Below are 23914 nucleotides of genomic sequence, written 5' to 3'. Positions count from 1 at the left end.
AATCCCCAAACTAATTTTTTTTTCTCTAAAAATTTTGGTTTCTCAACATTTATCCCATTTGTTTACAAAAAAAAAAATAATAAAATAAAATAAAAATTTTGGTTTCTGATATGACTGTGTATGTTGAATATCGCTTCGTTAATGTCCCGCCATCTTGATCTTGGATGATCTTGGACACTTTACTGACTCCTTGTGCTTCAGTATCCTAGTTTATAAAATGGGCTTACTATTTTTTTTTTGTTTGTTTTGGTTTTTAATAAACTGGGTTTACTTATGATGCCTATGTTTTGGTTGATTTGTGGAGTAAGTCACTAAGGACTACAAAGGACTTAAAAAAGTACCAAGTGTCTATTAAATGCTTAATAAATCTAAGTCATCATTTGGATTTTGAAAGAGCTGCTATTTTACCATATGATCCTTTTAAAAAACTTTTAGTTATTCTAATATAGATGAAAATGTACTTTATTTGTGATCCGCACCCTGTAATTTAAACCTTATCTTGAGATAAGTCACTTAGGCTTGATACTTTTATTTTATCAGAAGCTCTGAGTGGTAGCTAATATGTAATACAAATATGACAATGAGTTTTTTTAATACAGTGAAATTAGCTTAATAGGCAGAATCTGTCAACTTACAGTCCATGGAAGCAGTCATCATGATATCTGGATTTTGATGTTAACATGACTTGGTTCCAATAGTGGCTCCATCTTATATTAGCTGTGTGATCTGGGGATAATCACTTAACATTTTTAGGCCTCATTTAGCTCATCTGTAAAATGATGTTGGAGTACTGTCTTAAACAGAATATTGTAGTGTTTTCAAAACACATAATATAGACCTAACCCATATAAACCAAATAATAAAGAGTACTGGTGTTTGCAGTGGCTAATGTACTTTAATAGACTTTTCGATGGTGAAAGTCCAAATTTGGGGGTTTTCTAAAATGCTTTGTGGCATACTTTCATGTGGATCTATATAATCATATAGGATCATATTACAGAGACAGTGAGGAGGTGTGGGACAGCAATTTATCATCCAGTTCAAGGAAAACATAGAGGTGATGGGTAGTCATGGCAGGTGAACAAGGTGGACTGGGGTGGGGAGTGTGATGTTGACTATGAGGCTGATAGGAATGGATGGGGCTGCAATGAACAGCTTCTGGGTACAGAGAGCCCAGAAGGCCTGAAAGGATCTCCAGCCAGCCCTGGCCCACTACTCTCTTCAGTCAGCTGGGACAGAGAAAAGGAAGCTGTGCACTGTTGGCATCACCCCTTCCTCCCCTCCTGTACTGCCTCCTCCCCAGAGGATTGGAACACATCTCTGGGACCAAAAGGTGGTACCTGGAAGATGGTGAAACCAGAGGGCTCCTTTACAGGAAGATATAACCTAGGATGGCATTCAGTTTTTATTTCTTGTATCCTTGTTTCTTCAAGAAATTGAGAAAGGATAAGGTTAAAGTCCATGTGCTCTTAGAAGAATGGAGAAAGTGTCATCCCAAGACTTTGGTAACATATTGCTATGAAGTTGAAGGAATGCACTAGAAATTCCTCTAAAGGGACATGACTGCACCCTGAAACCCTTGCTATCTGCTGCCACTTAAAGACAAGATTTCCTGATTTTATCCAGGACTTTCTTCCCAGGAAATCCCTGGTGCAGTTAGTTTCCTCTACTCTGGACTACATATTCTCAGTGTTGCCTCTAGAGGTCAGCACTTAGCTGAGTCACAGAGAAACCTACCAGGGTTCTGCTTAAAAACTAGGAAAAATGGTCTTTTAATCCTTCAAGATGCTTGATCTTGTCCCTTATGGATACACAGGTTGCCAGAAGGCAGGGCCTTGTCTTCTGTATTCATTGTGTATCCCTGGAACCTAACGCAGGACCTGGTTCTTAATAAGTACTCCACAAAATTATTGCTGAGTGAATGTGTTCCATGGTTAACTGGCAGTTTGTTACTGTCTCCTGTCCATCCTTCATTTGTGGTATGTATTTTCACTTTAAATGCATTCCTTTTTCTTATATTGTACATTTAAATTCTATTATTATAGAAATTTCTGACATGCATAAAATAAACAGAAAATTTTAACATTGCTCCTTATATCTTTCAACATTTACCAGTTCAAGCCAACAAGTTTTCATCTATTCACCCACCTACTGTCCTTCTATTAAATAATTTGGGAAAAAATTCAAGCTATCATACACAGTCAAGTACCACATAACAGTGTTTTGTTCAACCATGGACTGCTTATAGAAAGTAGTGTGATAGGATTATAACAGAACTGAACATTTCCTGTAATTTAGTGAATGCACAGTGAAATAATAAAAAATTATGGAAGAAAAAGAAATTAACAGGGAAGGGTTTAGTAGAAGTTTTGAGGCCTCAACAAACTCCTTTAAAAATTGAAAAGATGAACTCCCAATATGGGAAAGTTTTCATTAATAGAGAATAATTTTCTTGGTGCATCTGTTTCAAGCAAAATTGTATGATGGAAAAAAAGAAGGTAACCAAGCAAGGCACCATGAATATATTTCTGCACAGTGATACCTCCTTAGGAAGAGCATCAGGCAGGTCCTTAATGGCTAGTCACTGTGATTATAGGAGGTAAGATCTCTGCACCTGCATGTTACTGCCCCTGAAACCTTCCAATGGGACAAGATGTGGAGGTGGAAGACACTGATATTGATGATCCTGAACCTGGGTATATCTTGGCTAATGTGTGCATCTGTCTTAGTTTTTAACAACAACAACAAAAAAATTTTAAGTTAAAATAAAAATATTAAAATTTAAAAGGGAAAAAGCTTATAAAGATATAAAAAAAATTAGAGCTGTACAATGTGTTTTAAACTTATTACAAGACTCAAAAGTTTGAAAAATTAAAATTTATAAGTAAAAATTACAGTACACTAAAGTTAATTTATTATTGAGGAAGGAAAAAATTAATACATATTATGCACTCTGTATGTACAGCAGTGATAAAGTCTATAGTAGTGTACATTATGGGGAAGCTCTGGGTGGAAATGGGAACTGTGGCAGTCTTCAAGCCAAAATTAATCAGAAGAGATAAAGTTACTTCATAATGGTAAAGGGAAAAATCAAACAAGAAGATATAACAACAGTAAATATTTATGCCCCAAACATGGGTGCACCTAGTTACATAAAACAAACACTACTCAACAAAAAGGCTGATAGGCCCCAATGCGATAATAGCGGGTGACCTCAAAAAGCCTTTCCCACTAGTAGATAGGTCATTCAGATATAATTTTTTTTAAATGCTACAGACTTAAACTCTACTATTAATCAAATGAACTTGAGACATCCACAGAATATTTCATCCAATAATGGATGAATACATTTTCTTTTCAGTTAGTCATGGAACTTTCTCCAAAATAAATCATATTTTAGACTACAAAGCAAGTATAAAAGTGCTGAATTAATTTCTTGCATTTTATCAAAACATAATGAATTGAAATTAGAAATCAACAACGAGAAGAACTACAGAGTACAAACAGATTGAACAGTACACTTTTGAATGATGAGTGGGTCATTTAAGATATCAGAAGAGAAATTTTAAAGTTCTTAGAATTGAGCATAATAAAATACAACATATCAAAGTCTCTGGACACACTGAAGGCAGATCTAAGAGAAAAATTTACAACTATGAGTGCCTACAAAAAAATCAGAAAGATCCCAAATAAATAACTTAATGACATCTCTCAAGGTCTTAAAAAATAAGACCAAACCATTCTCAAAACCAGTAGAAGGAAAGAAATAATAAAGATCAGATCTGAAATTCCTGTAAGAGAGAATAAAACAATAGAAGGATCAATGAAGCAAATAGTTGGTTCTTTGAGAAGATAAACTAGATTGATAAACCCTTAGCCAAACTAACCAAAAGAAAGACTCAAATTAATTCAATTAGATATAAAAAGGAGATATTAAAGTGGACACCACTGAAATCCAGAGGATCTTTAGATACTAATTTATTGGAATATGTTTTCATCTAAAGATTAAATAAATTAGAAAATCTAGAAGAAATGGATAAATTTCTAGACAAATATGATTTACCAAAATTGAACTAAGAGTATATAGAAAACCTAAACATACCAAATAACAAGCAATGAAATTGAAACCATAATAAAAAAAATCCTTCCAACAAATGAAAGTCCATAGCTGAATTTTAAAAAGAAACTTTCAAAAAGAACTAACACCAATGCTCCTAATAATACTACATAAAATGAAAGTAAGGGAATACATCCAAACTCTCATCTACAAAGCCAGTATAGCCCTCATACCAAATCCAGATAGACACTCCAAAGAAAAAAAACAACACACCAATAACCTTGATGAACACAGATGCAAAAATACTTGATATTATCAAATCATATTCAACAATACATTAAAAAGATTTTACATCATAAGCAAGTTGGTTCCATTCCAATGATTCAAGGATGGCTCAGTATAATCAAATTAATAAACATAATACAGCACATAAATAGAATCAAGGACAAAAACCACATGATAATCTCAATAGATACAGAAAAAACTTCCAACAAAATTAAATATCCACTCCTTATAAAAGTCCTGAAGTAATTAGGGACAGAGGGAATATACCTTAACATCATAAAGGCTACATAAAATGAAAACAAAGCCAACATCATACTGAATGGGAAAAAGTTGAAAGTATTTCCTCTTTAAAGCAGGGACAAGACAAGGATGTCCACTCTGACCATTCCTATTCAACATAATACTGGAAACTTTAGACACAGCAAATAATAAAGAGAAAAAAATTAAAGGGATACAAATGGGAAAGGAGGAAGTCAAATTATCTCTTTTGCAGATGCTACAATTCCATACTTAGAAAATTCTAAAAGCTTCACCAAAAGACTTCTATACCTGATAAATAAATTAAGTAAAGATGGCAGATACAAAATCAATAGCTTTTTGTACACCAATAATGAATCTGCTTAGAAAGAAATCAGGAAGACAATTACATAAACAGTAGCTCAAAAAATATAAAATTTTTAGAAATAAATCCAACCAAAAAGGTGAAACACCTCTATAAGGAAAATTATAGAACACTGACAAAAGAAATGAAAGAAGACAAAAGAAGATGGAAAGACATCCCATATTTATGGATAGGCAGAATTACTATTGTTAAAATGGCCATGCCACCAAAAGCAATGTAATCTACAGGTTCAAGACTATCCCTATCAAGATGCCAATGATATTCTTCTCAGAACTAGGAAAAGCAATACTAAAATTGGATGGAAGAACAAAAGGCCCAGAATAGCCAAAGCAATTCTGAGCAAAAAAAGTAAGGCTGGGATATCACAATACCCAACTTCAAATTATACTAGGGTCATAGTAATAAAAGTATTTTGGTATTGATATGAAATAGACACATAGACCGATGGAACAGATAGAAGACACAGACAAAGTTACAGTCATCAGGTTATTGACAAAGGTGCCAAAAATTTACATGGGAAAAAACAACCTTTTAAACAAATAGAGCTGGGAAAACTGAATATCCATATGTAAAAATGAATAACAATATCTTGTACCTTTCAAAAAAGTCAATCACAAATGAATCAAAGACCTAGGAATAAGAAAATTTGCCTAGAAGTGAACATAAGGACAACACTTCAACATATAGGCATAGGCAGCTACTTCCTCATTAGCAATCCTATAGCTCAAAAAATAATACCAATAATCAATAAATGGGATAACATCAAACTAAAAATTTTCTGTGCAGAAAATTAACAGTGTAAAGAAAGAATCTATAGAACAGGAGAGAATCTTTGCCAGCTACTCTTCTGATAGAGGATTAATATCTGGAATACATAAAGAACTACAACAACAAAGACCTCAGCGCGCGCACACACACACACACACACACACACGCTATATGTGTGTGTGTATACATATATATATATACATACATACATATGTAATACATAGTACATATTTAATAAATAGGCAAATGAATTAAATAGACACTTCTTAAGAGAAGAACAAATGACCAACAATTATGTGAAAAAAATGTTCAACATTTCTAGCCATGGGGAAAAACGCAAATCAAAATTACACTGGTATTTCATCTCACACCAGTTAGAATGGCAATCATCAAGAGTACAAATAATAAATGTTGGCAAGTTTCCAGAGAAAAAGACTCCTATACACTCTTGGTGGGAATGTAAATTAGTGAAGTCACTATAGAAATCAGAATGGGACCAGAACCAGCTCCAAGTCCCGGAGCCAGCAGCGAGCTCCGGCCCGCAGGCAGCCTCTGGGACCAGGGCAGGGCAGCCAGAGACCTCTCCAGGCAGACCTTCTCCCTCCAGCAGCTGGCTCTTTCCACCGGGCGATACAAGATGGCAGACTAGAGGGTGACTGCATCTCCCCACGCTCCAGAACCCAGGATTCAGGAAGGGGAGGCATTGAGAGACTCGGACTAAAATAGAGCCACGGGGTGAGTCTCCCCCACCCGGTGAAGCTCGGCCTGGGCGGCAGGCCCAGATAGGGGCGGCTTCTCAGAGCAGGGCAGGGCAGCTAGAGTCTTCCCCAGGTAGCCCTGCTCCCTCTGGCAGTGGGCTTCTCCCACACGGCCAGCTTCTCGGAGCAGGCCCCCCAGTGAGAGCCTTTCCACATAGAACCAGCTCCAAGCCCTGGAACCAGTAGCAGGCTAGGGGCAGCTTTCTTCTGAAGCACTGCATTACCAAGTTCCTCCAAGACTTCAGACTACTGAAGGCTGGGAGGTGATATCCTGGAAATCTACAGGGACACTATAAGCCAATAGAGGAAATCTGCAATATCTCAGAATCCCACTGATATCTGACCAATATGAGAAAACAAGGGAAGAAAATGTCCCAAACAAACCTAGATACTATATCAATAAAACCCAATGACAGCACAGCAGAAGAAATGTCAGAAAGGGGAGTTCAGAATGTACATATTTAAAATAATCAGGGAAGCAAACGAGGAGATGAAAGAGCAAATGCAGGCATTGAAGGAGGAGATGAAAGAGCAAATGCAGGCATTAAATGATCATACCAATCAACAGTTAAAAGAGCAAATACGGGAAGCAAGAGATAATTTCACTAAAGAGTTAGAGATACTGAAAAACAAACAAACAAACAGAAATCCTTGAAATGAAGGAAACAATAAACCAAGTTAAAAACTCCATAGAAAGCATAACCAATAGGATAGAACACCTGGAAGACAGAACCTCAGACATTGAAGACAAAATATTTAACCTTGAAAACAAAGTTGAACAAACAGAGAAGATGGTAAGAAATCATGAACAGAATCTACAAGAATTATGGGATATCATGAAAAGGCCAAATTTGAGAATTATTGGGATTGAGGAAGGTTTAGAGAAACAAACCAAAGGAATGAACAATCTATTCAATGAAATAATATCAGAAAATTTCCCAAATCTGAAGAATGAAATGGAAAACCAAGTACAAGAGGCTTATAGGACTCCAAATATACAAAATTACAACAGACCCACACCAAGGCACATTATTATGAAAATACCTAACATATAAAATAAAGACAGAATTTTAATGGCTGTGAGAGAAAAGAATCAAATTACATTCAGGGGGAAACCAATAAGAATATCAGCAGATTTTTCAATCCAGACCCTAAAAGCTAGAAGGGCCTGGAACAACATTTACCAAGCCCTGAAAGAAAACAGATGCCAACCAAGAATCTTATACCCAGCAAAACTTACTTTCAGATTTGACAATGAAATAAGATCCTTCCATGATAAACAAAAGCTAAAGGAATTTACAAAAAGAAAGCCGGCATTACAGAACATTCTCAGCAAAATATTCCATGAGGAAGAGATGAAAAACAATGATGCAAATCAGCAACGGGAGGAACTAGCCTAAAGGAATAGCCAAATAAAGGAGAAACCAAATCATGTCAAAAAACAAAAATGAGTCAAATGACTGGGAATACAAATCATATCACGATAATAACCCTGAATGTTAATGGCCTGAACTCATCAATCAAAAGACATAGACTGGCAGATTGGATTAAAAAGAAAAATCCAACAATATACTGCCTGCAAGAGACTCATCTCATAGAAAGAGATACCCATAGACTAAAGGTGAAAGGATGGGAAAAAACATACCATGCACATGGACACAGCAAAAAAGCTGCAGTATCCATCCTCATTTCAGATAATGTGTACTTCAAGCCAAAACTAGTCAGAAGGGATAAAGAAGGACATTACATACTGCTTAAGCATAAATCAGCAAGACATAACAGTCATAAATATCTATGCCCCGAACATTGGCTCATCCATGTACGTCAAACAGATCCTTCTTAATTCCAGAAATCAAATAGACCACAACACAATAATACTAGGTGATTTTAACACGCCTCTCTCACCATTGGATAGATCCTCCAAACAAAAATTGAACAAAGAAACCATAGATCTCAATAACACAATCAACAATTTAGACTTAACTGACTTATATAGAATATACCATCCAACAAAGAATGAATACACTTTCTTCTCAGCAGCACATGGATCCTTCTCTAAAATAGACCATATTTTATGCCACAAAGCTACTGTTAGCAAATACAAGAAGATAGACATATTACCTTGTATTCTATCAGATCATAATGCACTGAAATTAGAAATAAATGACAGAATAAAAAACAGAAACTTCTCCAATACCTGGAGATTAAATAATATGCTATTATATGATGAATGGATAACAGAAGACATCAGGAGGGAAATAAAAAAATTCTTAGAAGTAAACGAGAACAAAGACACATCATATCAAAATCTCTGGAACACTATGAAAGCAGTACTTAGAGGAAGATTTATTTCATGGGGTGCATTCAACAAAAGAAGTAAATATCAACAAACAAACAACTTAACACTACAGCTCAAAGTCCTAGAAAAAGAAGAGCAGACCATCACCAAAAGAAGTAGAAGACAGGAAACAGTTAAAATCAGAGCCGAAATCAACGAAATTGAAACAAAAGAAACAATCGGAAAAATTAACAAAATAAATAGTTGGTTCTTTGAAAAAATAAACAAAATTGATAAACCCTTAGCCACACTAACAAAGAGAAAGAGGGAGAAAACTCAAATTACTAAAATTCGGAATGAACAAAGAAATATCACAACAGACACGAGTGAAATACAAAACATAATTAGAAGCTATTTTGAAAATCTATACTCCAACAAAACAGAAAACCTTGAAGACATCAACAAGTTTCTAGGGACATATGAATTACCTAAACTGAACGAGGAGGACATACACAACTTAAATAAATCAATTTCAAGCAATGAAATAGAAGAGGTCATCAAAAGCCTACCAACAAAGAAATGTCTGGGACCAGATGGGTTCTCAGCCGAGTTCTACAAAACCTTTAAAGAAGAGCTCATTCCAATACTCCTCAAAGTATTCCATGAAATAGAAGAGGAGGGAACCCTCCCAAACTCATTCTATGAAGCCAATATCACCCTGATACCTAAACCAGACAGAGACACATAGAGGAAAGAAAATTTCAGACCAATATCCTTAATGAACATCAACACAAAAATTCTCAACAAAATTTTAGCAAATCACATACAAAAATATATTAAAAAGATAGTGCACCATGATCAAGTGGGTTTTATCCCAGGGATGCAAGGTTGGTTCAACATCCGGAAATCAATAAATGTCATTCACCATATCAACAGACTTAAAGTTAAGAATCACATGATTATTTCAATAGATGCAGAAAAAGCATTCGATAAAATACAGCACCCCTTCATGCTCAAAACACTAGAAAAAATTGGGGTAGTGGGAACATTCCTTAACATTGTAAAGGCCATCTATGCTAAGCCCATGGCCAATATCATTCTAAATGGTGAAAAACTGAAAGCATTCCCCCTAAAAACTGGAACAAGGCAGGGATGCCCTCTTTCACCACTTCTATTCAACATCGTCCTTGAAACTCTAGCCAGAGCAATTAGACAAACCAAAGAAATTAAGGAGATACAAATTGGAAAAGAAGAACTCAAACTCCCTGCTCACTGATGACATGATTATATATTTAGAGGAACCTGGAAATTCCACCAGAAAACTATTAGAACTCATAAGTGAATTCAGTAAAGTAGCAGGTTACAAGATCAATGCTTAAAAATAAATGCATAAATCCAATGCATTTTTATACATAAGTGATGAATCTTCAGAAAGAGAAATTAGGAAAACTACCCCATTCACAATAGCCTCAAAAAAAATAAAATACTTGGGAATCAATCTCACAAAAGACGTGAAAGACCTCTCAATGAGAACTACAGAACACTAAAGAAAGAAATTAAAGAAAACCTTAGAAGATGGAAAGATCTCCCATGTTCTTGGATAGGCAGAATTAATATTGTCAAAATGGCCATATTACCTAAAGTGCTATACAGATTCAATGCAATTCCAATTAAAAACCCAATGATGTACCTTACAGAAATAGAGCAAGCAATTATGAAATTCATCTGGAAGAATAAAAAATCCAGAATAGCTAAAGCAATCCTCAGTAGAAAGAGCAAAGCAGGGGGTATCTCAATACCAGATCTTCAACTCTATTACAAAGCAATAGTAACAAAAACGGCATGGTATTGGTACCAAAATAGACAGGTAAATCAATGGTACAGAATAGAGGACGTGGACACAAACCCAAATAAATACAATTTTCTCATACTAGACAAAGGTGCCAAAACTATGCAATGGAGAAAAGATAGCCTCTTCAACAAATGGTGCTGGGAAAACTGGAAAACCATATGCACCAGAATGAAATTAAATCCCTATCTCTCACCCTGCACAAAACTCAACTGAAAATGGATCAAGGACCTTGGAATCAGACCAGAGTCCCTGCATCTTATAGAAGAAAAAGTAGGTCCAAATCTTCAACTTGTTGGCTTAGGATCAGACTTCTTTAACAGGACTCTCATAGCACAAGAAATAAAAGCAAGAATCAACAACTAGGATAGATTCAAACTAAAAAGCTTTCTCTCAGCAAAGGAAACTATCAGTAATGTAAAGAGAGAGCCTACAGAGTGGGAGAATATCTTTGCCACTCATACTTCAGATACAGTGCTAATTTCCAGAATCTAATAAAGAACTCAAAAAACTCTACACCAAGAATACAAATAATCCAATCAACAAATGGGCTAAGGAAATGAACAGACACTTCACAGAAGAAGGTGTACAAGCAATCAACAGATATATGAAAAAATGTTCAACATCTCTAGTAATAAGAGAAATGCAAATCAAAACTACATTAAGATTTCATCTCACCCCAATTAGAATGGCGATTATCAAGAATACGAGCAACAACAGGTGTTGGCGAGGATGTGGGGAAAAAAGTACACTCATACATTGCTGGTGGGGCTGCAAATTAGTGCAGCCACTCTGGAAAGCAGTGTGGAGATTCCTTAGAAAACTTGGAATGGACCCTCCATTTGACCCAGCTATCCCACTCCTTGGCCTATACCCAAAGGACTTAAAATCAGCATACTACAGAGATACAGCCACAACAATGTTCATTGCTGCTCAATTCACAATAGCCAGATTATGGAACCAACCTAATGTCCTTCAATTGATGAATGGATAAAGAAACTGGCATATATATGCAATGGAATATTACTCAGCCATAAAGAATGATAAAATTATGGCATTTGCAGGCAAATGGATGAAATTGGAGAATATCATGCTAAATGAGATAAGCCAATCTCAAAAAACTAAAGGACAAATGATCTTGCTGATAAGTGGACGATGACAGATAATGGGGGGTGGGGGGAGTTAGTGTTAGGGTTAGGTTTAGGATAGGGTTAAGGAGGGTGGCAAGAATGGAGGAAGGAATCACTGTATATAGGGAAAAGAGGGGTGGGAGGAGTGGGGGGGGAAGGGAAAAAAATAACAGAATGAATCAAACAGTATTACCCTATGTAAATTTATGATTACACAAATGGTATGCCTTGACTCCATGTACAAATAGAGAAACAACATGTATCGGATTTGTTTACAATAAAAAAAAAAGAAATCAGAATGGAGGTTCCTCAAAACACTAACAATGGAAGCACCATATGACCCAACTATACAATTTCTTTGTATTTAATCACAAGATCTTTATTGTTTCTGTCATTAGATCTTTTGATGCTTCATTCCAACAACCCCCTTCATGGGCACACCCTCAGTGACATAACTCCTCCCACTAGGCCCCACCTCTAAACAATTCCATTACCTCCCAATAGCACCATGGGTTAGAGACCAACCTTTAAAAAATGGGCCTCTGGGAACATTACACATACAAATTATAGCAGTAGGTAGTGTCCTGGGCCTTCACTTTCACTCACCACTCACTCACTGACTCACTCAGGGCAATTACCAGACTTGCAAATTCTAGGCCCAGTAGAGTGCTACATATAGATGTCTCATAGTTCATCTTTTGTACCATGTTTACTGTGCCTCTTTTATGTTTAGATACACAGATGCTTATCATTGTGTTACAATCGCCTACAGTATTCAGTACAGTATCAAGCCACACAGGCATGTGGCTGAGCAACAACACAATATAGATGAGGGATGTAGTAGGCTACAGCCCCTGGTTCTGTGTTGGTATACTCTATAATGTTTGTACAACAAAACTGCCTAAAGACACGTTTCTCAGTCTGTGTCCCCCTTGTTAAGGACACATGACTATGTTTCCTTCTTAAACAGTTTGATTAGTTTCTCTAAAATATAGGAACAATGTTTAAAATAACTACATTATCCCACCAAAAACATTAATAATAATTTAATGCCATCAAATAATCAATATTTATGGTTCTAATTGTGAATATATACATAATTGTTTTACAGTTTTTTAAACCCAAGTCAAAAAAACCATCACAAATTGTGATGTTTCTTAAATTATTTTTAATGTTTATGCTTTTTGATGAGAGGAAATATTAACAACTAGATCAAGTCTGTGAAGCTCTTAATAATTGGCAATTTTTATTTAAGGCACAATTCTGGATAGTTCATTCAGTAAGAAACATATGTAGCTTATATGAGAAAACTTTCTGATTCAGAAAATTTTCGGTCCAAATTAATATGTCCTAATTGAGAACCTACCTCTACTCCAGCTGCAGCCAAGAGCCACCGGATAGACTCCATTCTGCCCCGTGAATTGAAGTAGTAAAGCACAGGTTTGGCCATCACAATGGCTGTGTCTTGATTTCTCTAAACATGAATGAAATCATAATATCTTAGAGTACTCTAAGATGTATGATAGAATAGTACCAGTTATCCTGAAGAAGTGTCTGCTTTCTTTACGGCAGGACTGGAGAAGTTCCTGGAATGTATTCCTTGATCCAGTGTGTTACCCCTCAGATTGCACCAAACCAGGCTGTGACTGTTCTTGGCAGGTTCAAAGATCACAGTGGATAGCAGTAATTCCAGAATCTTAGTGGGTGAGGAAGAGCTAGAGAACTAAAACCGAATGAAGAATGAAATCTATCAAATTATGCTATGTCTAGATATGAATATACCTCAATGAATTTCTTATAAAAATATACAACTATAATGCACTAATTAAAATGATAATAATAATAATAATAATAGAGGGGAGAGTAGAGTGGGGCAGGAGGAGCATAGGGAAAGGGGAGTTAATGGAGAATGAGATTGATCAAATTATGTAATGCACATGTATAATTATGGCACAATGAATCTGTTAGATATAACTATAATGCACCAATAAATATTATTGAAAATCTAATTATCTCACCACAATACTAATCTCTTTTGATACATTGTATTGCGAATATTCACAATAGCTTTAGGCACCAGTTGGTTTTATTCTCATTTTTCAGTTAATGAAACTAAACATTATGGAATTGAAATGCAATGTCACAGTCACACCAAAGTCACCAGGGGCCACGGAAAATCACAACGTGAAACAAAAACAAGGAGGGACTAGAACCGCACAGGTCAAGGCCTTGAGAACTTGTCAGGGCTCTGAAATCAGAGGACGCCACCAACAGCTAGGACCAGGAGGAGCAAAGTCACTGTTCAGTCCTTGGGCAGTTAGGCTGCATTGCATCAAAAGTAGAAATCGGGCCTCAGGATTTGTGCACTGGGAGCTCACAAGGTTCAGGTTCCTCCCACGGACACAGGTTGCTGATTCCTTACTTCTTTGGAACTCCATGCTCTACTCTACAGCTTGTATTTTGCTGTGTGGTCTAGCAGAAGGGATGGCACTACATTCACTTGACAGTAAATGGAGCGGAGCTGACATTCCTTCAATGCCAGCCATACACTGGGCACTCCATACATTATCTTCAGTTTAACCTAAAAAGAGTAAATACTCAGAGAGCTTACTGTGCATATTTTGAAAATCACTAACAGAAAATCAAACCTAGACTTTGGATTTGAACAGAGATGAGTTTGACCTCCTGGTCCATCACTTCAACTGGACAAGTTCCTCTAGAAACCACACTATCCCCAACTGTAAAATGATCATATTCTATGAAGTCCCCTGAGGATGTACTAAAGTTATTTTTAGGCTGTTAGCATAAACATTTTTAATTTCAGGCCCTACAGCAGAGTCAGAACTGGGGAAAAATAATATACTTTAGGAGCCAACTAGAGTTGAGGGAGTCATGCTTAAATGCATATTGTAAAACAGGAAAAGCCAAAGTTCAGAAGATGGTTGAAAAGTTTTCAAAAAGCAGATTTTAGAATTAAAAACCAAACCTCTTGCAAGTTCTTACTAAGAACAGATCACTATTTCAAGAAAACCCTATTGCTTTAGACATAGAGAACTTAATTTTATTTTCAGGGTAGTATATGAATGCCTAACTTTTAGACAAACCTATAAAAATTTCCTTTTAATTATAGCCAACTTCATCTCATACAACTTTTCTTTAATAAGATTTGTCCTTTACAAACCTCCCACGACTTGCTTAAATCTTTAGTTTTATATTTTATGTATATTTTTCATCCTGGAGTACTCCAGCCATTCCATTTTCAGAAAAAATTTTACTCTATCACAAAGTTCTTTCACGGACAAAAACAACAAAAAATTCTTTCTCTATTTTGAAGTTTCTATACCAGAAATATATCCTCATATTTTTAACATTCTTTGCATCTTTCCCCACTACTTTCTAGTTTCTGTTTTTTATTCCTTTTATTAAATTTACTTAAAATCTCTGAATTTAGACAAACTTTGCTTTTCAATGAAAGAAAGTATTCTATGCCTTTTTATCACACAACTTATTTTTTATTCTTTGCACAGAGAATTGCATATTTATTAGACTTTTTAATTTTTAGTAACCTTAAATTTTAGTGAAAACGAGTAAGCATTGAGAGTTGTCCTATATCAGCATTTACCATTTTTATAACTTCTAGAAAGACATGTTTTCTCAATTTCTTATGATTATTAATAGATTTATATATTTAACTTTTCTACACCATGTAGAAACCAGATGTCAAAATAAATGAACTGAGCTTTATAATTAGTTATCAATGTTTCTGTATTTTAACTTATTTAGAGTGACTCAGACATTCTATAAATATCTGTAAAATAGTATAAGATTTTAACTCACTAAAAGATTTTGATACATATTATATAATTATTATTTTGAAATAGTTGGTTTTTAAACTTCTATTCCTTTTATATCATATTTAATTTACTTAATTTTAATAATAGTTTGAATTGTTTATAAAGAACAAGGCTAGTTATTGTCTTAGATCTTAGTCGTTATTTTATTTATTTATTGTTTTAAAGCAAAACTGAGTTAAATTTGACTCAGTCAGTCTTGTCTTTTTTTTTCGGGGGGGGGGGGGGGGGCGGGTACAGGGAGTAAAACCCAGGGCTGCTTAACCACTGAGACACAACTTCAGCCCTTTTTATTTTGAGACAGAGTCTCGATAAGTTGCTTAGGGCTGTGCTAAGTTGCTGAGACTGGTCTCAAACTTTTAATCCTCTTGCCTCAGCCTCCTGAGTCACGAGGATTATAGGTATACACCACCTTACCTGGCTTTAGCCAACCTTGTCCTAACCAAGGCCTCTGAGACATCAGACATAGTATCTTTCCCAATCCCTCCTTCCTCAAAGTCATGCTGTGTCCCAAGCACCCATATGGCTCTCAGGACAGCAATGTAACAGGGCCCACCCAATCTGGTTCTTCAATTTATACACTGGGTACAGAAGCTAGGACAGAAAACAGGCAGCTGAGAATACCCCTCTGACCCCTTCCACAATGGCCAGCAGGTAGAACCAGAACTTTGCCTTGTAACTGGTGGCCCAGGAGTTTTAGACACACACACACATTTTTACCATGGCCACCTGCCTAGACCTTAGAATCCAGAGGCTTAAAACTGAAGACACAGTTCACAATAAGAAATGGACAAGACTTTGGGGAGCCAGTAGCTGGCCCTTATAGCTTTAACTCACAAGTCAAGCAAGCATCAGAAATGCCAAAGAAGCAACTGTTTTAAGGTCTTACCTAGCAGAGACAATGTAACCTGTCTTACTGGTAGATTCAAGCAAAAATATCCATTATATTTAAATGCTGACAATTTTGAACATATTTTTATTTTATTTTATTAAATATTTAAAAGCTAGCTTTATTTACCAAAGATTATTAACTCTTACGACCAAAAGTTATTTGGATTAATTGCTACATATGAATTTTAAGAGGATAATTTTTTGTATTATAAGTGCTGAATTAATTTTCTTAGATTAATTAAAATACAGCTTTTATAACTCAGTGGTTGAAAAAAGTCATTTATAAAATATGCATATATAGACACAAATACATGGACAGAAATGGATTTTATAGTTTTTGTCTGTGAAGCTTATGGTCATGTCTAGGTCCCACAATTTAAAATGTGTAAATTGGGTTTGGCAAATGAAACACATTAAGGTTAAGAAAGGACTTTTAAGACTTTATTTGCTCAAATTTTAAATAGTGAAAGGAGTGTCAAGGGATCTTTTAGAAGCATGTTTTAGTTTCTCTTTTGTTTTGTTTTTGAGCACCCAGAATGTTTTAGCTCAGTTGAGAAAGCAGGAAGCAAAACAACCAGAACAAGTTTCTTACCTTCCTTTCTTGAGCCAAAGGAATCTTCTGAGAAAGGGAATTTAGAGAATGTCTGGCTAAATTTTCTGGTGTTTATATGTGAAGGACAGGAGAGGAAGGCAGCTGCCAGAAGTAGAAGCGAGAAAGCAAGAAGGAGAGAGTGTCCTGGTGTGGGTGAGAGCGCCCCAGTGTGGCGAGAGAGCTGTCACAGAAATTTTTTTTTTTACTTGAGATGTTTGCTAGGCAACCTGAGAATTACTTCCCCTAAGGGAAGCCATAGCTGATTTGCTATTTCATTTTCTTTTTTTAAATACCAGTTTATTTTATTTGGTTTTACTTTGCTTTACCAATGGAAAGCACACGTAGATCAATTCGGAGGTGTCAAAAGATCCCCAAGTTGTTTCAAATCATGCAGTCCGTAGTCATCTGTGATAGGAGCCACATGAAACTGATACACTTCCCCACCTACTCCCCCGCTAGCATGGGATTATTTCAAAACAAATGACAGACACCACATCACTTTGCATATGCTAGCATTCATGTCTAACTCGACAGGATTCTTTCTAAACATAATCACACTATTCTCCTACCATGCCAAAATTTTATAATTCCTTAAGTTCCTTAAGCAACTATTTAGCATTCAAAATTTTCCAGTTGTTCCATAAGGATTTCTTTACAATTGGATTATTTGCATTAGGATCCAAGCAAGGTCCACATAAGGCATTTGGGTGACAAGAATAAATATATTTAGTAGATGTGACCAAATGAACACAGAGAGTCAGGCAGAAGGTGTGGGGATGTGTGAGGAGTTCTCCAAGCCCAGCATGAGGAGGCACCAGGTGTGCAGGCACTGGAAGGAACAAAGGTGACCTAGAACAGAGGATGGCTCTGTTCTGTTCTTCATTATTTCCCCATCTCTTAAAAATAACTCTGAAGAATCCATAGTAGACCTATAGCTCTTCAAAAACACAGAATAAAAAACATTTTTATTATCATGAGTAAAATGGTTCTAAATGAAAAAAATTTCATTATCCCATTACTCAGTAAAGTATCAAAAACCATGAAGAACTATTTTTTCCTGTGCGTACCTGAAACTATCACACTTGACTCTGTGACAGACTAAATCACAGATAAAATAGGACAGTTGCTAGACAAGATCAAACAGGCCACATAATCCACTTTCTTCTCTTGTATTTAATTTTTTGGGGGTACTAGGGATTTACCCCAGGGACAGTTTACCACTGAGCCACATCCCCAGTCCTTTTTTAATTTTTTTATTTTGAAACAGGATCTCACTAACTTGCTTTGGGCTGCACCATGTCTCCATCTGCCCCACACTTTTAAAAGGAGCACTCTGGAAATTTCAGAATGTTCTTCTGTCTTCTTCTTCTTCTTCTCCCCCTCCTCCTCCCCTCCACCCTCCTCTTTCTTCTTCCTCACCCTGTCTGGTCTCCTTTGGGCAGTGACTACCTTCATGGCAGCACACTTCTCCCATGAGTATACATTTCAGTGTCTGTTTCTCTTCTTTTCTGCTCTCCTCATTTTCTAGGATATCTTTGTGGGGTCTGAAGTAAATCTGACTGAACTTGAACTCATCATCCGATTTATAACGTTGGCTTTGGCTCCAAACCTAAATGGTGGTATATTCTTCATATTGAAGTACCCAGGGAGAATCTGCACTGTTGTCTACAATTTATTTTGGAAAGTATAAAAAAATATTTGATTGAGGGAGAAAGTGGTAGAAAGATGGACACATAAGGTAAAACTGACATAATTAGTGATCAATTTTGCCACCTCTGTTTTGGATAGCTATAGGTTAAACATTTCTTTCAATTTTTATGAATGTGTGAAATTTGCATAATGAAATTTTGGGAAAATGTGTAATATTTATTACAACTTTTACCTTTTAATATATTATGGAAATCATAAAGAGTAAAAGGAAAAACTCACGTGGAATCACCTCCTAAAGATAAACTACTGTTACAACATTTTGGCAAACACCCTTTCATGCTATACATAGGAAACCATGGAGAGCCATTTGGCACAAAGATAGAATACCATATCGAATGCTACTTTTAATTTGCACTGTTCATTTATGTTATCATGAGGCTCTGACTGTCTAGAGAGCTTGTTATCATGTGACATGACCTAACACTCAGCACAAGGAGAGTGAATCTAAGGATCTGGTTAGCCTCACACTCTTCAGTCCTTTCATAGGGCAGAGTAAGCAGTGAATTAGCAGTTGCTTAATGAATGAAGGAAAAATCTAATGTTTCATAAAGATGGGTGTAGAGGTGTTAATCCTTTAATTTGTTAGTTTCCAATAAATCTTAAAATAATTTTTGGGTCATGATTTTTATAAGCATAAGTTCAGGAAGCTTTGATCTTGAAATGTTCTTCTTTCCCACAAAGCAAATCTGTTTAGAAAGTCCTAAGTATGTAATGAAAGAACTTTATATCCTTATTTTTCATGGCTTTTCTCCAAAGTCTGGGAGCCATGTCCCCAATACTTGTAGATTATTTTTTCTTAGCATCTCTTCATCCATCTCTCCCTCTGTCTCCCACTAGCACCATCCCTGATGAGACACTTCCCATCCATCCCTGACACTCTGCAATCCCTGATGGTCCACTGCTCTCTTATCTCTACACAGATGGTGTTAGAACATTTCGTGATGTATTGATTTCATCACTTCCCACTAGAATCAAAATGGTGCTTTGAAATATCTGGTTTAATGTCTAGTGTAGCTCTCAAAGATTTCCATATCCCATGTTCTTATTGTGACCATGAAATTCAGTCAAACACAGAATTCTAGATTGGAGTCTGGTTTCTGATTTAACTTCTTTGATATGTTTGCAGTGATGTTGTCTATGCTACTGGGTTGCTGTGAGGATTAAATAAGATGAAATAAATAATCGAAATAATTCGAATGAATTAGTTTGTTTTCTTCTCATTTTTTATGTCTCCTTTTACAGTTCCCTCCTCAGAGGGGTCGGCTCACCATCCATGTCGAGCTCTCACTTGCCTTTTGCCCTCCGCTACTCTGTCATAGTCCTTGTTTAAATTCCTTCACATGCTGATCAAAGCTGTAATTATTGTGATATTTAATCACCCTTTCTTTCCTTCTTCCTTCTTTTTCTGTCTCTTCTTACTAAAACGTGTATCCCATGAGGTTAAAGGAATATACATAGTCCATCTTTTTGATCATTGTACCCTGCACCAATGCACCTACACATAGATTAAGATTCAAATACGAAATAGTCAATGCATCAATGAATAAATAGAAAGGTCTTGGCCTCCAATTCAGAGGAACTGACTCTACACTGACTAAACCCTTGATCACCTATGTGACCCCAGAATAAATCTTCACCTCTCTGGACCCCAGTGCATTGATCTGTAAAGTGAGATCACTGGATATATTGAGGTGAAGATGGCCCCCAAATTTTGATGCTTGCTTCTTCAATTTTTTGTTTCCTTACAATAATGCTGGAACAACCACCATTAAGGGCAACCTCAGAAGGAAGTTTGGATGGGTCATGAGAAAGAACAGCAGAATAGTGCAGAACAGAGCATGTGCATCCCAGATGCATGGGGCCTGGCCTCCTCCTATAATTCATAATAGCCTCCCTCCTGTGGTGTGGGGGTTTCTCCATGAAATTTTCCCACTCTGTTCAACAGCTTCCAGTATTAGACTGGCAAAAGGATCACTGGGCGACAGGAAAACAGAATGGGAAGAAGCACCATGTCTGGAAGGGACCCTTGCTGGAATGTGCAGGGTTGGTAGAGTTGACCAGTGAAGGTGTCATGAGGGAAGAGACTGACAGACCACCAGAGGTCTATAGGGAATTTAACTCAAGAAAAGAAGGAAAGGAATGTCACAAGTGTGGAATACTGGTGGTGCCATCCTGGAGGATGATCCAAGCTCCCTGCCAGATGGTGCCTTTGCTTCTCAGTGTCAGATTCTGGAAACTTTTCACAGCTTTTGTCACAAGGCTGCGCCCTGGAGAGGGGAGGACCATTGTTGGTAACTTGTTATTTATTTTGTGAAAGTTCTGACTTTTTGAAATGAAGCAGGATTGAGTGGATTAGTGTGGCATCATGTTGACAAAGAAGGTAGATGAATCACTAAATTAAGAAGGAAGTCACAAGAAGATAGGAGCCCTGAAATGACAGAGGGTGGGAGGCTCTGTGAGAAAGTTGCTAATGGAAAGGGAGATTGGCTGGAATTCACAGGGAAGAGGTCAGAGAATTTAGACTTAGAAAGTTCTAGAACTAACACAGCAATTAGTTTCTTGTGGTTTGGATCTGGAATACCCTCCAAAGTCTCATGTGTTCAGAGGTGGGGCTTTGAGAAATTATTCAGTCATGAAGGCTGTAACCTCATCAGGGGATTAATCCATCCATGGCTGCCTGGACTGCTGACTGGGAAGTGGTACCTAGTTGGAGGGAGCAGGTTACCAACAGTGTGCCTGGAAAGTTATATCTTCTCTTTAGTTCCATTCACTTTCTCTGCTTCTCAGCTGCTATGGGCTGAGCAGCTTTCCTCCACCATTCCCTTCCACTGGCAATGAAGCCAGCTGAACATGAACTGAATCCTCTGAAACCATGAGCCAAAATAAATCTTTCCTTCTCTAAGTTGTTTTTGTCAGATATCTTGGTCATAGCCATGAAAAGCTGACTAACACGTAGTTCGTTGGTTAAGAAATAAAAGTTCAAAACTTAAGACAGAGAAAGTAGAGCTAGAGTGTAGACTACTTGAATTTTGGAACTAAAATTAGAGAAAAAAAATAGCCAAAGGAAAAACCAACCCAACCAGAGATAGAGATTTTTTTCCCCCCTGATTGGTTTTATAGCGGTTGTTAGTTTATTCTGAGGCAAGGGGATGAATGTGGCCAAAAGGGTTAGGACAGTACAGACCTAACCCTATCTGTAAATAAAAGTAAGCATGTCAGAGAAGACAGAGGCAGTCAAAGCAGGATGGAGAACAGAGGAATGCACTGAAGAATAACTGTATACTTTTAAAATCTGCAGTTAAATTTGCCTCTATTAGTTTTATTACAAGATTTGGGAATATAATTGACTTACAATAAAGTACACATAATTTAAGAGTAAAATTGGATCATACCTATGAATTCATCACCACAATCAAGATGGTGAACATATCCAAGTCCTTATGCCCTTTTGGAATCAATTCCTCCTGCACTGCCCTATACCACTGATCTGATTTTTGTCACAAAAGACTAGTTTGCATTTTCTAGAATTTTAAATAAGTTTTAAGTACTGCTAGCACGTACTCTTTTTTTGTCTGATTCAAACAAGGATTTGAGTTTTAGTCACAGCAGTTGAGCTTCAACCAATTACAGTCAAAAATTAAGACCATGAACCTATAAGGCAAACTTATCATTATGTGGTGCCTTATAAGGCAAAGGCCAACTGCAGCCAATCAGGTTATGTCTATATGTCACTTTTCTGTTTATATGGGGGAGGGCATTCTACTCATCTTTGTTATGGGATGCTGCCAGGTTCTAGATCCCTTCTGTTGCTCAAACTAACTAACTGTTTAATGTAACAGGTCTCAGGTTTTCTGTTAACAGCTTCCTGTGGATACTGTAACGGATTGTCACAAACTGGGTGGCCTAAACTATAGAAAAAATTTTCTCTCATGTTCTGGAGGTCAGAAGTCTGAAACAAAGGTGTCGGCAATTTTACTCCCCTCTGCAGACTCTGAGGGAGAAGCCACTCTGTGCCTCTCTCCCACCTTCTCATGGCAGTCCTTGGTGTTCCCGGGCTTGTGGCTGCATCAGACAGTGGAAAAGGAAGCAAAGAGGAATCAAAGGGATGAGGGGAAGAGAATGAGGAATAAGAAAAGGAGGTGGGATAAACCAGAAAGTGTTATGGCAAGTGAGGAGGATTTTCCACCTCAGCCTCTACTGATGCAATTTTTAGTTGCTTTTTGGCAGTTTATTCCAACACAAATTTAAGTTTGATAAGAAAAATGGTCTCTGTTGCAGAAAACTGCCCAGGCTACTCCAAGTCCGGGTAACTGTCACTCCACCTCTGAGCACCAGAGGACGCACTATCCAGTACAGAGTGACCTCCCTGGGGCTGGAAGGACTGCAGTTCTAGGTACACCGCCTCCGCAGTCCTCAGGAGACTTTCCCCAGATGAAACTGAGCCCAGCCTTCTTAACCTTCCTCCTGGCCACATCACAGGTAGAGCCCAATGTCCCATACCTCTGCCCTCTTTGGGAGCAGAACTTCTGGAAAAGGTGCTCAGTAGCTTCGGTCTTCATTTCCTCACTTCTCATTTCTCCTCAACCCACTCTAGTCAGGCTTCTGTCCCTGCAACTCCACTGCTGCTGACCTGTCCCAGTCACCAGCGGCCTCCAAGTTCCCAATTTAGTCTTCCCTCTTCAGTGCTCACACTCGTCTATTGAATTCATGAGGCCGTGCTGTCCTGAGTACCGTGGACTCCACTGTGGCCGCCTCCTCAGTCTCCTTGGCTGGCCCGGCTCAGCTTCCCCTCCCCCACTGCCCTCCCCGCTCCCCCAGGTCATCGCCGCAGTCTGTCGCCATCTTTGGGAGTTTGGCCTCCAATGTTAGGTTTCAGAAGACCTTTTAGTTTCTGTCTTGCTCTTAATTATTCTGGGGGAAATTAGCTGATGTGTCTGTCACAAGGACACTCCGGAGCCCTAAAGAAGAGCAGCCTTGGCAAGGAACTGAGATCTGCTGCCACCTTCCAGAAGGAACTGAGGACTCAGTCAACAGCTGAGTGAGTGGGCCATGTCTGAACTGGATCCCCCCACCCCAACAGTTAGCCCTTCAGATGAGGACTGCCCCTGTCCATAACTATAACC

At 37.3% G+C, this 23914-nt stretch overlaps 1 protein-coding gene across 5 annotated transcripts in view; it reads right to left on the bottom strand.

Moving 5' to 3' along the window:
• Positions 1-23914, bottom strand: part of LOC306665967 (glutathione S-transferase alpha-3) — a 65378-nt gene that overhangs the window by 15721 nt on the left and 25743 nt on the right. Inside the window, exons 1-2 of one of the 5 annotated variants that reach the window (XM_079147662.1) lie at positions 17082-17236; positions 13114-13221 (exon numbers count right to left, since the gene is read on the bottom strand). The exons of 2 other annotated variants lie outside the window; for them this stretch is intronic. In XM_079147662.1, the coding sequence (XP_079003788.1) occupies positions 13114-13197 (84 nt within the window). In that variant the 5' untranslated portion in view covers positions 13198-13221; positions 17082-17236. Of the gene's footprint in view, positions 1-635; positions 770-13113; positions 13374-17081; positions 17237-23914 lie in introns of those variants that run through there. 2 more of the 5 variants (XM_079147666.1, XM_079147663.1) reach the window with 2 other exon arrangements.

The sequence above is a fragment of the Sciurus vulgaris genome (assembly GCF_902686455.1).
Source record: "Sciurus vulgaris genome assembly, chromosome: 7".
Taxonomy (NCBI): Eukaryota; Metazoa; Chordata; class Mammalia; order Rodentia; family Sciuridae; genus Sciurus; species Sciurus vulgaris.
The sequence above is the reverse complement of the archived record's forward strand: the minus strand, read 5'-3'. Positions and strand labels throughout refer to the sequence as shown.